General features: G+C 39.8%; 1 protein-coding gene across 2 annotated transcripts in view; it reads left to right on the forward strand.

The window, feature by feature from the left end:
• cadps2 (Ca++-dependent secretion activator 2) overlaps positions 1-15867 on the forward strand; it is a 263694-nt gene that overhangs the window by 182164 nt on the left and 65663 nt on the right. For both annotated transcript variants that reach the window (XM_074677121.1, XM_074677122.1), the window contains exons 14-15: positions 9520-9621; positions 13706-13769. In XM_074677121.1, coding sequence (XP_074533222.1) covers positions 9520-9621; positions 13706-13769 — 166 coding nt within the window. The remainder of the gene's footprint in view (positions 1-9519; positions 9622-13705; positions 13770-15867) is intronic.

Consider the following 15867-nt stretch of genomic DNA (forward strand, 5'->3'; position numbering starts at 1 on the left):
CCCTCCTGGACTCCCCCGGCTGATAATTACTGATATCTGTGCTTCCTCTCTTTGTCAAGCCATTTAGTCAATTAGAAAGCGTAATGATTAGCTTCTCCTGCTAATCGCCGGTTGTACACGGTGGGAGGGGAGGGATGGGACGCTGAATTGGCTTTTTGTCAGTTGAAGCTCTAATTTGAATAATTGATGCCCGTTCAGGGCTCCTGGAGCTGCCTGAGTGGGTGTGGATGGGAAAAAGAGGGTTTTGGATGCCTGGCAGCGTCGGAGGTGGAGAAAAAAACAAACTTAATTACAGAACTCAAGTTTTCCCTGAGGGCCGCTGAGAGGAGGAAGTATGTGAGGAGGCAGAGAGGACAAAAAGAGACGTGACGGAGTGATCAACTGGAGAGTGCTTGACTTCTTCAAGGCGATATCAGACTGTGCTTTTCTCCAGGAAACGCTCACTTCAGACTTGATGAAACGAGCCGGACCTTGGTTAAACATGTAAATGTTTAGTTTATGTATTTAAAGAGGTGATTGATAGATGTTTAACCCTTTGTTTTCCAACTCATGGATAATTTTTAGATGCTTTCCCGGCAGTTTCCCCCAACCTTGAGACAAAACCAGGTTTGTTTTGTTTTCTTTGTGGCTGTAACATTTCACAAATGCTGTTTTTTTTTCTTTTATTTGAAATTTTGTGGAGATGATGAGTGTGTGTGAGGATTAAGGCCTCCATCTTTGGTTATTCAGTGATGGAGCAGCTCCACCTGCGAGCTGAAGGAGCTCTGACACTTCGATTCCTCTTCCTCTCCACCCGCCGTGTGTGTTTGATGAGACAGGTGCGTTTGATCCAGGATCGGGGTTAAAGGAGCATTACCAGAGCCGGGGGGGGGTCCACTCTCCTCCCTCTCACCTGTCACGTCCGATCTGCTCCTCGCCAAGCCGGCTTCACCGCACTGACGCTGGATGTGACAGGAGCTTTTACCCCCTCCTCCTGCTCCTCCTGCTCCTCCTGCTCCTCACACAGACGCCAGGGGAGGAAGGTGACACACATGATCACCTGCCACTCAGCTTCATCTCCTTTCCACACCTCTTAAGGTGAAGTGGCGTCCACCCCTGGTACTCTGCCATGCCGCTCTGCGAGCCCCACTCGTGACGACTCCTGTCAGCTGACATCAGACGTGAACAGACGAAGAGGTTTTCTGGATGCTGCAGGCGGATGCGGTGCGCATCGTTTACACTCCAGCCGCATGGAGTGTAAACACACAAACCTGAGCCCCTCCTCCCTCCTCCTTCCCTCGCTGACAGCCTCGCCTCCAACGCGCTCGCTTCATTTAGCAGCAACAATGTGTCTGAACCCCGACAAGCTGTCGCATCGCTCCCCGCTCCCCCCCATGTGAGTCCAAGCATGAACGCACATCTGACTGGGTTTAATGGCACAGAGAGGAGAGTTACCAAACCAAACATTACACCGGAGTGTGTTTAACGCTGGCTGCCGGCCAACTTACTCCTCCTCTGTTTATTTCCTGCAGAAATTCATTTCAGAGGAGCAAGACGACATTTTGAGAAAGAAACTTAGCCACTTTGCAGAAAGAGAAACAGAACATCTCTTTCTTCATGAGGTGAAGGCAGAAAAACAACCTGAACATCCTTTAACGTGAAGTCAAACATGATCTTCTGATAAAACCCTGACAAGGTCGGACATAAAGTTCCTGGGTCTGAAATAAACACAGCTTTTTTTCAGCTCTGAACACAAGAAAGTCAACCCTGAATCCAAACACACGGAGGTTCTGGGAACTCTGGATTTTTAGGGTCCTTCATATTTAAATGCACAGACGTAGTTTTTCACCTTAGGAGCCAAGGTTACAGAGGAAACTTCTGAATGGTGTTGCCTGAACATTTGAGTGACTCTGTATTGGAGAGCACCAAACTTTTACAAGTTTTCAGCCTCTTTTGTTACTTTTAAACTCTTGGGTTAGAGGAAAAAATAAATTTTGAACTTAAGGCCTTAGCACAACAACGGCAACACGAATAAACAGCTAAAAATGTGGGGGCATCATATTCAATCTCTGCAGCTATCCTCCTCCAAACAATGTCTTTGAAATCGTAGATTTTTTTTTCCATTATTGTGTCAGTTGGTGTCACTAATACAAGGATACATATCTTAGTATTTCTAACAATATTGACACATTTTTCCTTCAATTTTTTTGTCACTTTTAAGCACTTGGGTTCAACGAAAAAATGAATTAGAACTTAAGACCTTTGCACACAAACTGGGACACAAATAAACGGCATGGAATTGCAAAAAACTTCAGAGGCATCATATTCAGTCTCCACAGCTTTTCTTCTCCAAACATGTCTTTGCAATCCCTGTCTTGGTAGATTTTATGTCTTTTGTCTTCAAGAACCAGGCGCTGGGACACGAACACAATCAATGTTGAATCTTTTGATATGTGACTTGTCAACAACGAGGGTTTTGATTGGTCAGATGTGTACTCGTCGCAAGCAAAACTTCGTAAAAATCGACCTTGGTACCAGAACGTTGCTGGTGTGAAAGCTTGCATTGAAAACAGTAGGTTTGAATTAGGGCTGCACGATATTGGAAAAAACTGACATTGCGATTTTTTGGGGTTTGGGATATATATTGCATTATCAAAGATAGAAAATTTTTCACCAGATGACTTTGAATGAATGAATTTGGTTGACTCACAATGACACCATTGTATTCCTATAATACAGTTTAATCCAGGCTAAGGGGGTTTATCTGTGAATGATGAAGATTGCTGTATATGAAAGGGATCCAGGAGGCCATGTCTCGGTACAAAATGGGATAGGTTTCAATTTCAGTTGCTTTTTTTCCATTTCTCCAATAAATGGGGGAAATGCAATAGTCACATCAAATGCGCAATGTGACTGTTGCACATGCGCATATTGGGATAGCGATGTTCAAACAATATATTGTGCAGGCCTAGGTCAAATAAAATAAATAATGTGCAAAATATTCGCATCTGGTGTGCAAGGGGCTTAACTCTGACTTTGTTTGGTCATTTTGTTTTTTCCTTTTTGAGTATTTTCTAAAAAAGAATCTACTTAAGGCAGAGGGATTATTTAATTAAAAGTGTTTGTCATATATTCATTGATTTTAAAGACTTCTGTTTAGTGTTCATTGCATTTTTTGGCCACAATCTGTGCTGTTTATCAGGACATCCATGTCCCATGAGCACCATCAACCGCTGCTGTAAAGGCATGACTTTCGCCAAGACATGCATTTGTTTTGGAGGGCAAATCTTCACTTTTTTTGTTCAAAATAAGCAAAAAGGTAATGTATTTATTACCTCCACCAAGGAGGTTCTGTTTTGGGGAGGGTTTATCTGTTTGTCTGTGAACAACATAACTCAAAATGTAAGAAACAGATCGTGATGAAAATTTCAGGAAATGTTTAAAACAGAATAAGAAAGAAGTGATTAAATTTTGGAGGTGATCTGGATCACCATCTGGATCCAGGACTTTTTTAAATGGTTGTTTATCATTGTGAGATAGGGCTGTGTGTATATAACTCCACCATAAATGGTTGGATTGCTTTGCAAAACAATACAAGACAAGGTCACCATAATTTCTGACAGATGTAAAAGTCAACGCTGTCGGGAAACTAATTATTGTACAAACCTGCAACTAACACCAAATTGTAGCAGACAGTCTGCTGAAAGGGAGTATAACATTAAAGTAAGACTAAAGTGTTGGTGACAATCACAGTATTTTCTAGTTAAGTGACCAGACGTGTAAATTCTGCAGAATTCTTTGAAGAAATTGAAAGGCTACCCTGATTTCCTCTGAATAAAGACTTTTCTGAGCTTCGTCTCAGGCCTGGAGTGAATGAGAAACATTTAAGCTGCAAAACTGATCAGTCAGTTTTATTTTCGTCACCTCGCCGCTCACAGAAAAGAAGCATCGATTGTTTGAAGGAGATGATCACTGGGATTACAGGACAGCTGGCATCAACTGAGAGAGTTTGGAGCCTCAGGCCATCCATCCGTCCCTCCATCTCCTCATCCCTCCATCAGGGCCCTCGCTCTGACAGTGGTCTACATCTTCATTTAGGGGCCCACAGCTCGGCGAGGCCCTCGGCTGCCCCAGCATGAAAGCATCTGTACATGAGTGAGCACACTTGCTCCTCCCAGCGACTCGGCTGCTTTATGTTCCTGCTGGATTAGCTGGTGCTGCTTAAGTAGAGGCTGTGGGGGGTGGATGGGGTGGAGGGTGGAGGGTTTGGGGGGACAACAGGGTGTAGAAGTTGTGCTAATAAGTGCTGTTGTGCAGAGAAAGCTGGCTCTCATTACAGAACAACAGGGCAGAGAGGAGCTGAAGAGAGGTGAACACGTTCTCACACAATCAGCCACCTCCTCCCAAACCTCCATGCTCCACCCTTTTCGTAGCATCCTGTGCTGGAGGAATACCTCCTACACCAGGCTGGTTTAGCTGATGAGGTCTACGTCCATAAAGTAACAGACACTGGTTCACCTCCAAGTCTCTGCCTCTGCAACGTGTCCCTCACAGCTCTTGCTTGTCTTCAACTGTCTCATATATTTAAAAGAAAAGTTGTGTGAGGGTTTCAAAGAAAATTCAAATGCTTTTAGAAAGTTTTTTTTTAGAAATTAGAAAAAAAAATAGCGACAATGCAAAGAAAATTCTTAAACAAGAGGAAACGTTTTCATTTTTTTTCACAGAAAAATAAAATTAATATTTTTTTAATTATTTATTCATTTTATGTACAGAGGCTGTTTCCACAAGGATAAAAAGGAAGACCTGTCCTCAAAATGGAAACAAAATAAACAAAAAGGAAACCTTAAACTAATAAAGAAAGGAAAAGAAAAAAAAACAAGATTTTTTTTTTTCATGTAATTCTATTTTGTAAGGTCAAGTCTGTCTTTTTTCATTTTTTTAAAATAGAGGTTCCTTTTTTAATTTTATTTGTTTTTCTTTTGATTTTAAATTATTTTTAATTGACTATCTTTTAGAGTAAGTTTTTATTTATTTATTTTATTTTTAATTAATTTATAAGGATAAGCCAGTTTTATGTTGTATTTTTTGTTATATTTATTTATTCATTTATTAATTTGGTTAAATCTTGTTTTTTTTTAAAGAAGAGATACCTTTTTTAATTTTATTTGTTTTTTTTATTTTGAGTTTTAATTCTTTTTAATTGATTATCTTTTAGAGTAATTTTTTATTTATTTATTTTTTATTTATTTACTTTTAATTTTTATTTATTTATAAGGGTAAGTAAGTTTTATTTTGTATTTTTTGTTATATTTATTTATTCATTTATTGATTTAGTTAAATCTTTTTTTTTTTTTACTCCCCAGCAGAAAGAGGCTTCCTTATCTATGGCACTTCACCACTATACATGTACATTTGTGCCCATTCAATTTTTTCTAATATGATCTCACACTCTATATATATTTTAATTAATTAATTCCGAATTCATTTTATTTATTTACAAAAAATGTGTAATTCAATTTAATATTTTTTAATCATTTTGATGGTTTTCAAATCATCTAAAAGTTTTTAATGACTAAAATAGTGAAAAGAAAATACTTTAAATTTCAAATGATTCCAAAATATAATAAATAAATGAAATGATGCAAGCAACTCATTGCCAAAAAGTTGGCAGCAAAACACTAAAAAAAAAGACAGGAGGAGCATCTTCAAGCTCATGAGGTTAATTCTTAACAGGTCAGTGACATGACTAGGAAAAAAATGGTCACCCCAAAGGCTGAGTCTCTCAGAAGAAGTTTATCACTCTGTGTGAGACCGTGTGAGCAAATAGTTCAACAATTGCTGAATGACGTCCCTCAGAGTAAACTTAGAAAGAATAAGTGAATTTCATCATCTACAGAACATAAAATCATAAAACAACACAGGATGGACGTGATCCTAAAGCCCTCTCACAGCACTGCATTTACAACAAACATGACTCTGTAGTGGAGAGCGCCACATGGACTCAAAACCATGTTTAAATGCAGCATGAGCTTCATTAAATGATGTGTTTTATAAATACGGTTTATTTTACTATTTATTAATTACACCCATAAATAAAATTCATAGAAGGTTAATCATCCACTGCTCAGTCTCACCTCCTCTCTCTTTCTGCTGCTTCTTTTTTTGTCACCACGTTTTTTATTTTCGACTTTAAAGAGCCGGGAACGCGCCGCGAGGATCTCTGCGAAGTTGTTGGTACTCGAGGCGCAGCGGTCAGGGGCTGAACCAGCGAAAGGCTTTTATAAGAACAACTCATTAACAGACAACCTCCTCGCTTATTCCCTCCAGCGACCGCGAGTGCCGTTTGGAGAGGGTGCTTTTCTCTTTCAGCCGCGCTCAGAAAGCCCAGAAAGTCAAGGCTGGTCGCTCTGGGTGCTGATTGCATTTTTTCCCCTTTTTTGCCAGAGTGCCTATTCAGACGAAGGCAAGAAGGGAATGAAAGCTTTACAAACATTAATGAAGCGCTCAACTAACAGTTTTCTCTTTGTTGACTCTCCTCCTGCCGGCCGGATGAGCTGTGGAGGAGGAAGAGGAGCCTGAGCAGCTCTCCGTTTGATTGGATGACTCCGGGGTCAGCGTGGAGAGTTTGGCTGCTTTATCAGTTCAGTTTGGTGAAAACAAGCCAGTCAGACTTGTCGGAGCAAAAAAGAAACCACACACAGAGGAGCAGATTGAGCTGTTTTCTAAGGCTTCACACTCTTTTCCACTTTTTCTTTCAGGCTTTCACATGAAAAAACAAATGAAGATTCCTTCACTGGTTTCACCTCTGCGTGTGTGTGATTGCTTCAGCTCTGGGACCTTGTACAGTCAGGAAGTCTAGATAAAGAGATTTCCTGTGCTCAGATGTAAAAAGCATGAAAGATTTGGTCTCCAGAGTTCATGTTTCATATTTAAAATTCTTCAATAGAGGGAAAGGCTTTCATTTTCTCGCCTGAAAAGGGGTACCAGCCTTTTACTCGAAACCAGCGTAAAGTTAATACAAACAGAATTTCTTATCAAAGTCCACAAACTAAATCCCCTTTCTTTCTTTTTTAACATATTCATTCCTTTAACTTTACATTTTCAATCAATGGAAGTCATCACTCTCTGCAAATGCTCCCATTTAAAGTCTTTTTACAGTTAATGTATTTTCTTTCAAACTTCTCGGACACACATTTCACCGCTCCTCTTTCGGCACTTAACCTTCCACGATGAATTAAGTTTATTAGAATCGAGAAGTTATTTCTTGGAATGTATGTTTGGTTACTAAAACTGTTAAAAACTGTTAAACAGAATCCCTTCAACTATTGAAAAAAGAAATAGTGCTCCCACTCCTTTCATCCTTTTCTAAAAAACAGTTGATCGTAGTTGGGTTGACTTAAAGCATAAATTATATTAGCGATAACGTACGGTGAATGAGTGTTTATGCACGAAGAAATTCTGACAGGGTGAGCAGGACTCTGACAAATAACAGATTAAGAAAGAGCTGCCGGTTCATGATACATGATCCTGCTTATTATTACCCAGCTAACTACTAAAGACGTAAACAAAATATCAATTGAAAGAAGATGAGCGTCCCACACAAGTCCCACACAAGTCCCACACACTCTGTGTTAATGCTTCCATAATGATCAGGTTCAAACCTGATCTTGAAGGTAATGTTAGAAAGGGTGGGCTTTGACTTTGACACACCTTTCCACAGAAGTTCAACATTGCTGCTGTCATCACTTCCTCTTCTGGTTGAACTGACTTAGAAGAGATCAGCTGCTCAGAGATGCTCTCACCTGCTCTGCTGCTGTTGTCCGGATTGCAGGACAGGATGTTACTCCACTTTTCTCTGTCAGACATGTTTGAAGTCCTGTAGCTCTTCACCTGATCTGATATGTGTGCCATCATCATTATCTGTTTTAAAATTGTCATTTCGTAACTCTTGAATGTGATTGGTCAAAATTCCAATTATCAGCCACATCATATCAAATTTATTTTCTCCTCTGCCTGTTGAACCTGTGGTGAAAATAAATAAATAAATAAATAAATAATGACAAAAAAATATATTTATAAATATAATTTTAAAAGTAAATCATTTTATGATTTTAAGAAGGAATAAAGAATTTTATGATTTTAAAAATGAATAAATAAATAAATAGTTATATGATTTATAAATAAATTAATAAATAATTTTATGATTTATAAATAAATAAATAAATACTTGTATGATTTAAGAAATAAATAAATAAATACATTTTTTTTTTTATTTTAAACATAAACAAATAAATAATTGTATGATTTTATAAATAAATAAATAATTGTATGATTTTATAAATGAATGATTAAATATTTTTTTGATTTTAAAAAGATATAAAGAATTTTATAATTATAAAAAAAAAGAAATACATGATTATTTTTGGTTTTATAAATAACTTAATCAGATAAATTAATTTTATGATAAATAAGTAAATATATTAATATATGAATCAATTAAAGAAATACATGAACACCAGCCTTCATGTCTCTTTGTTGAAGACTCATGAGGAGAATAAGTTGGGATACTGTCAGCGTCACTGTTGGCAGTTTAACTTTGGACACACAGTGATGTGTGCACAAAGGTAGTCTGGTGTTTTTACTCATAAGATTCACTGTGTATCTGAGGCCTTTTGTTTTTTCTGGATTGGCTGATGAGTGTATCTCCACAGCATGAAAATTTAAGAACTCAAAAGAAAGAGCATGTTCAAGAGAAATGATTTTGAGCTGTAGAAACACAGTCACTGACTGGGTGTGATACCTGGGGTGGCCTGTCAAATTTCAAGGACACCTGGTTTACCCTTTTGGATCCAACCTTTAAAGGTTTAACACTCTTTCGTCCAAGTAGGGCTACCATCAGCCACATGTCTGAACCATAGACTGTACTCAGTGGACAGTGTGGCTCTGCCATTTACCATTGTACGGTTTTGAAGCCATAATTCCCTCGTCACAGACGCAGCCATTGGCAGCAGTTGTGCAGCCAGAGTCTGTGCAGTAGAGACTGTGAGAGATTCTGGGAGAATCTGAGTGGAGCTGGGTGACAAAAATAATATATATATTTTTTTCTTTTGAGAGTCTAATCACTTCTTGACTCTACCTCCTGACAATTTTACAATCCCCGAAGAAAATACACAAGAACAACAGCTGTCAGTCATTGTTAAATGTGATGTAAAACCTCATTTTTAACCTCTGATAAATAATGAAATTAAAGTTTTCAGAAAAAAAGAGGACTTGAATACAAGGCAGCCAAATTATATCTTCAAACCACCACAACAATCAGACGTGAGAAACATTTCTAAAAGGTGTATTAATTCTTTAAAGTTTGACCACAGCCCATCTGGAATGACTGAAGAGACAGATTTTTTAACCTGTACTGCAGCCAGCCACCAAGGGGAGCAGTTTTTGTGGCGACCTCACTTCGAGTCTGAGCTAAAACCTTCTTTTAGTCTTCTCTGTAGAGATGTGCGTCAGCTGATCGTTTCCTGTGTGTGTGTGTTTCAGGCCTGATGGGATGGGGACGGTGACAGTGGAGGAGAAAGACCAATTTGACACCATCAGGAATCGTCTCATGGCTCTGCTGGAGAACCAGCTCACACACTTCAGGTATGAGCTTCAAAATCACCGAACAACACAGACTGTTATCCATCAGTAGATACCAAAACCGAGAGACATGTTGAGACTTTTGTCCCGTTTTTGTCTCTACGTGCACATCGCCAGAGATTTGTCCATAAACTTTATGAAACAACTCATCTGGATTTAACTCTTCTGTGAAATATTAAAATCTTTAAGATGCAGGGTGCTGATATAAATGTACATTTTCTCAATTGTCAGAATAAATGTAATTAACTCAGGTAATTGTTCAAAAACATTTTCCAATTTTTTAAATTTGTCTACGTTCCTTTCCCTCTTGCTTTTTTTAAACTTTCTTTCTTTTATTTTTCTTTCTTCTCCTGTTTCCTCCTCTAATTTTTCCACCAATTCTTTGCTTTCTTTTTCAATTCTTTTTACTTCTTTGCTTTTTCCTGTTTCCCTTTTCATATATCTTTTGTCATATTTCTTTTTTTTCTTCCATCTTCACTGACTTTAATTTTCATATTTACTATCTTTCTCTTCTTCCTTACTTTTTCTTCTAAATCTTGTATTTTCATTCTTTCATAAAGTTTTTTATGTCTTTCTTTAGTCTTGCTTTGATTTTCTTATAAATTTTAAGAAGCAGAGATGAAATTCTGGAGTTTGTTTTGTTTTTAAGTCATATGGCAGCAGTGACCTTGGGCGCTATTTGATTCAGAAGAATAAAAGGATAAGAACAACACATCTCAACCTCCGTCATGTTTCTAAACACTATAAAGAGATTTAAAGACTGAGCACCCAAACCTGCAGAAACCTGCGGTATGCTCCTTAAATTCTGGCTACTTTTAGCCCAGTAGCAGACCCCAACAGGTGCAGGACTTGTGCCGATGGCGGCCGATGAGACCTCCCTGCATCTGCGTGCTGCTATTCAGCCCCTTCGCCGCCGTGTGAACACATTGTGAGCGCGGTGTGAAAGCGACAGCCCCAAGACCTTGAGCAACACTCGTCTGAATGGACCTGTGCCATTAAGTGTCCCCCGGCCCGGCTCTTTAAACCCTTCACTCCTGTGAGGGGCCCTCCATCTGGCCCCTGAGAGGAGAGGAGAGGAGGGGCGGAGGGGGGTCGACCAGCAGGAGTCATTACTAACTCACCTCAACAAGAGGCTAATGCTGGTAAACAATGACAGGGACAGTGCTGGGATTATGCTAATGTGCTGTGAGACAAGAGACGGATTTCCTCAGTTTAGTTTAGATTAAAGCTGAGCTCAGCAGCTAAACATTCATCACAGCTTTTTAAACCGGAGCTACAGCTGCTCCAGAGATAACTTTTCTCTGTAACACAGGAGGGAGCGCCGCTAACGACAACTTAATCACTGTTTGGTCAAACACAGGAACTCCTCCAAAACTTCACTCTTAATGTGCTGAGTCCTGTTGGTTTCAGGCTACAAAGTCCTTTGCACAACAGATGTATGTGTTTTACGCAAATATATTGCACGTTATTTATTTTTTTCGAGCCTACTGTTTTTCAAGACAAGCTTTCACACCACCAACGTTAGTTCGCTGAGCGAAACTGCAGCTTTGATTCTGATTTGTCCAAAGATTGAGTGCATATCTAACCAATCAAAACCCTCGTTGTTGACACATTACATACCAAAACATTCAGCATTGATTGTGTTCAGTTCCTCCTTTGGACAGCCATAAAGCTAGGCACACTGGAGGTGGAGCGGTGGCCGCTTTAGCTCCTTGGAACATAAGCTAGCAATCCGGATGGTTCCGCTCTTAGACTCGCCGATCTCTGTAAATCAAATAGCGTTTGACGAGTGTATCTCAACACGGGATGGCTCTCCCTGCGTCGCCTGAGTTCCATGTTGTTAGTATTGCACTCGAAAAGCATCAGCATAAACAGAAGAAGTCTGGGAGCGTAAAGTGTTTTTCCCACTCTTAGCCCGCATAGAAACATGCTACTTGTGTCTCGTTCCTCAAGTGGGTGTTGGGAAGAAATCCAGACTGTCAATAGTTACTACTTCCCACAAATAAACACACAGGAGGGTCGTAGCCAGGATTTTGGAGTAGGTGAGGTCTATGATGCGAGCGCAAAGTGCACAACGCAAAATTTTGATGCTTCTTTAAAAATTTATTCTAATTTTTTTTTTTTTTTGGGGGCGGGGGGGAAGCTGCAAGTCACACAAGATGTTTATTGTTTAAATGTCTTTTAATGATGTGAAATCAGCATTTTCCAAACAAAAATGTATATTTTTTCAAAAAAAAAAAAAAAAAATCAATTTTTTACATCAAAGGCTAGCTGAATCCTCCAGAGGCATCCCACCGTCGAAGGATATTCTCCCAGTTCACCTCCACTTTCTGATGCACCTGCCTGTCAGTCTGTCGACATGACTCAAGGTCCTCGAGTAGTTGCATCATCGTGCTCGGCCAGCTGATGAGACAGGCGTTCATTAAAAAAAAAAAATTGTTGGGTGGATAAAAGTAAATAAACTGGCTTTGATCAGATGATTTGACAGGCCCAACTAGTGCAGAATTATCTAAAAAATATATATTGTGGTCACCTAGGTGTCGATGGGCAGGGATGTGGTCTACAAAGTGCTAATTATAAAAAGTGCATCACAGGGCGCATTTGCAGGTACGTTGCAACATGGGGAACATCAAAGTGATCTGCAGCCACAAGATCCATAAAGAGTGTGTGATGAGCGTCGCTGTGAGTCGAGATGGATCATCCATCTTTACTCTACATCACAAGACTCAACTCTAAAAATGTTTTTCAGTTGCTGGTACGTTGCATCAGCTGATCAAACAGCTGTTCACTGCAACACGCACACAGGCACAAACAGAACACAAAGCCCATGGATGTTTACCACAATTTACAGACACGTTTCACAGAGAGGTTTCAAGTTTTTATGAGTTTATGTTTTATTTAGTTGGGCATATTTGGCAAAAAAAAAAAAAAAGTCCGGAAAAATAGGTGAGGTCTGGACCTTGCTGACCTCATACCTGGCTATGGCCATATAATTACACAACACGATTGTCAGAGCAGGCGTGCATGTCACCAGCTGGGCAGCGCCATGTTAGTAATTTATTAAATATTCATCACCCGCCCAAAAGTATGTGGAAACTAAGGTACTAACTCTGCTAACGTTGATTTATCATGAGACAAAAATGCATGTGTGAAAATAGTTCAGAATGCAGGATCCGAAATATCTGGAGCTAAAAATGTTGTTTTCAGGTCAGAATAGTCAAAAAATGAAAAACAATCCCGATAAAATCCAGATCCTGATCCTACCATAAAAACCTCCTGACATGTTTCCCCCACATCGCCCCCTGATGGAGAACATTTACCTCAGTCAATAGCAGAGTTTGCTGATGTTTATGCAGCACTAACACTGCAGAAAACTGACCGCAGATCACCTGGGATCAAGAGACACCTGAGGGACTGGTGAGCTTTGACTTTATCAGTCTGTGAATAACAAATAGAGCATTCACAAATTAAAATGTGTCCCTCTTTGAAAAAAGTTTGGACACCCCTGCTTTAAAATATAATTCATCATTTCTTCATGTGATGAAATCAGAGCAAAAAGGCTAAACTCAATCCACGCTCGGCAGCTGCTTTAAACATTACTTAAGAACAAGGTCGGATTATTGTGACGTTTATTATAAGACATACGACTTATTTTCATCAAAATGAACAGCATCAACCTGTTTCTTCACTTTAAGGTTAAACACAACATTCAGTCAAGGTCCTGCAGGAACTTTGGTTTAATCCTCTTTATCTCGAGTCAAATCAGCGAGACGAGAACATCTGCCCTCAGGTTTTTGTCCCATAATTGTCTGACCCCTGTGTCCAAGTGCCTTTGTTTATTTAGTTCTCTTCACTTGTCAATTAGCGCCGTCGAGCCTCCTGCCCGTCCTCGCCGGCTCTCAGACGAGCTGAAGGTGAGAAAAGCTTCTTCATCGGTGTGATGAGATGAAAGCAAGCAGCCATCTGTTGACGGACGTCTTTCTGCCGCTGCCTCCTTCTTCTCTTTTCTACCTCCTTTTTTTTTTTTCATGCCTCGTCCTTGAGATTGTTTCTAAATGTAATGACCGCCCACATTTTGCATCTGCAGGTACTGCTTTCCCTTTGGACGACCAGATGGGGCCCTGAAGGCGACGCTGTCCCTGCAGGAACGGGTACTGAAACACATTTAAAACCTTCTGCTTTTGAAAAACGACTGTAAAGTGTCGGTTTAACCCTGGCATATACAGAGCAGAGCAGTTCTTTATCTGTCTTTACACGTGCTTTAAGACTTACTCCAAGGAATTGAGCTTTAAACTTAAAATAATTGATTCCCAAAGGTTGTTTACCTAAATTTTTATCACAGTTGGACAAAAGACCGCTGAGGAAGAGTTATCATCCTCATTAAAGCTCAAAAGAAAATGAAAAAGCGTACATCATGCTCTTTAAATTGCTTCTTATATTTGCGTCCATGGTTTCCAAAAAGAGTGCCAAAATTTTTTATTTCCTGAAAAGTTGCCAGCATTCGGGATCATTTGTATTTCTGGTTTCCTCTTCTCTTTGGACACTTTGGACCTGTACTTGTGCATGAAGTGATGATCTTTGCTTACAGACAATGTGTTTTTGGAAGTGATTTTGAGCCCATGCAGTGGTTAAAGATGCTATGAGGGGGGATCTGTTTTGGAGGACCTGGAGTCTCCGCACACTGTCATAAATATCTTTTATCAAGGTGTTTGTTTTGGAATTAAATGGAGATCAGATTAAAACAAATTTTCTTTGTTCAAAACAACTTTTTACTGGATACAACGCACTTAGGTATGGTATTTATCAGTACAGTTACTTAGCGCTACGGTTTGAAACGTGACATCAAGCTAACGTTGTAGCGGTCGACTATATGTAGCGCTATCGGCAGCCCACGAATCTGTAGGCTTACGTGACAACAAGTAAACACTGTCAGTTTGTAAGTAGTTTAGTTAGTTAGTTAGTTTAGTTAGCCATTTATAGTTAGCGCAGCTAGCAGCCTGGTGCTCTAATGCCACGGCCACACCAGATGCGAGTCATGTCTGAGGCTGGACGCTGGACTATTTTGACAAGCTGTCAAAAGAGGGGGTCCAGGAAAGAAAGGTAGGTGTCCCTGAGGCTCTTCCATCTTTTACGACAAAACTCCACTGAGGAAAACACAGTCGGACTCAGTGATGACCCTTGCAGACAAATCCAGCTGGAAACAAATATTTACAGAGCTTACCTTCAAAACCTGTCTCCTCAGAGACTTTCACCCACGCCTGATCCTTTTTTTCCGGTCTCTGTAGAGTACACACGTCGTATCGTATAACTCTGGATGATGACACACCGCACAGATTGTTTTCTCCTATATCTTTCAGTGGGGTTGGAGCCGAAATCAATGACATGGGGGGGAATGTCATCGCTCATTGGCTGCCGCGGCACAGCCTAACTTAAGTTTGCGTCGATATTTCAATATTTTCAACTCGAGCGTAGAGGCGTCTGGTGCCCCGAACAAACGTGTCTTCGCATTGACTCTGTATGTAATCTTGATGCGTCTTTGCGAATTCGCATCCGGTGTGGCTGTGGCATAAGAAATGTCTGTAATGTGTAACGTTAGCAAATCCTGGTCATGTCCTGCCAGTCATCTACCAATCAGAGCTAACGTAACCTCACTCTTCATTTTATTGATAGACTCTCAAGTTTGAACAGACCACTGCAGAATAACTGCTGACTGTGGGCTGGAATGGACATTAGCACAAACAGCTTAGCTCCTGTGTTAGCCGTTAGCTCGGGCTGTATCTCTCTCCTATTTATCTTTCTTCTGCTCTTCTGTCCTTTTTCTGTCCGACAGTTAGGTTCCAGTGTCCACCATCACTACAAAATTAATCACAGAAATCTTTTTCAGCAGAGAAAAACACAGATCTCTGTGTTTTAACTCTTCTCTCTACTAAACTTCATCAGTCAGTGTGGTGTTGTCATAGAAACCTAGACGTGTCGTAGATCAATGTGGTCCTGGATGACCCAAACTGGAAGCTAAGAAGTAGCAATTTAAAATAACCTGTAACCTCTAATATTGATGCTGATAATCTCATTTTAAAGTGTGGATTGTGATCAGGCAAATATCTAGAAGGGAGACTTTTTCAAGATCACTTCAAACTCCTCACGGCCCCTTTAAAAGCAACTTCTCAAAAAGTAAAAGTCCTGTGTCAAAATTTGGGCTTCTGCAAATAAAATATAAATCAATAAGCACTTCAAGTAAAACAGTCACAA

This window comes from Halichoeres trimaculatus, unplaced genomic scaffold (genome assembly GCF_033239565.1).
Source record: "Halichoeres trimaculatus isolate MK-OKI-2021-1 unplaced genomic scaffold, fHalTri1.1 fHalTri1_scaffold_10, whole genome shotgun sequence".
NCBI lineage: Eukaryota > Metazoa > Chordata > Actinopteri > Labriformes > Labridae > Halichoeres > Halichoeres trimaculatus.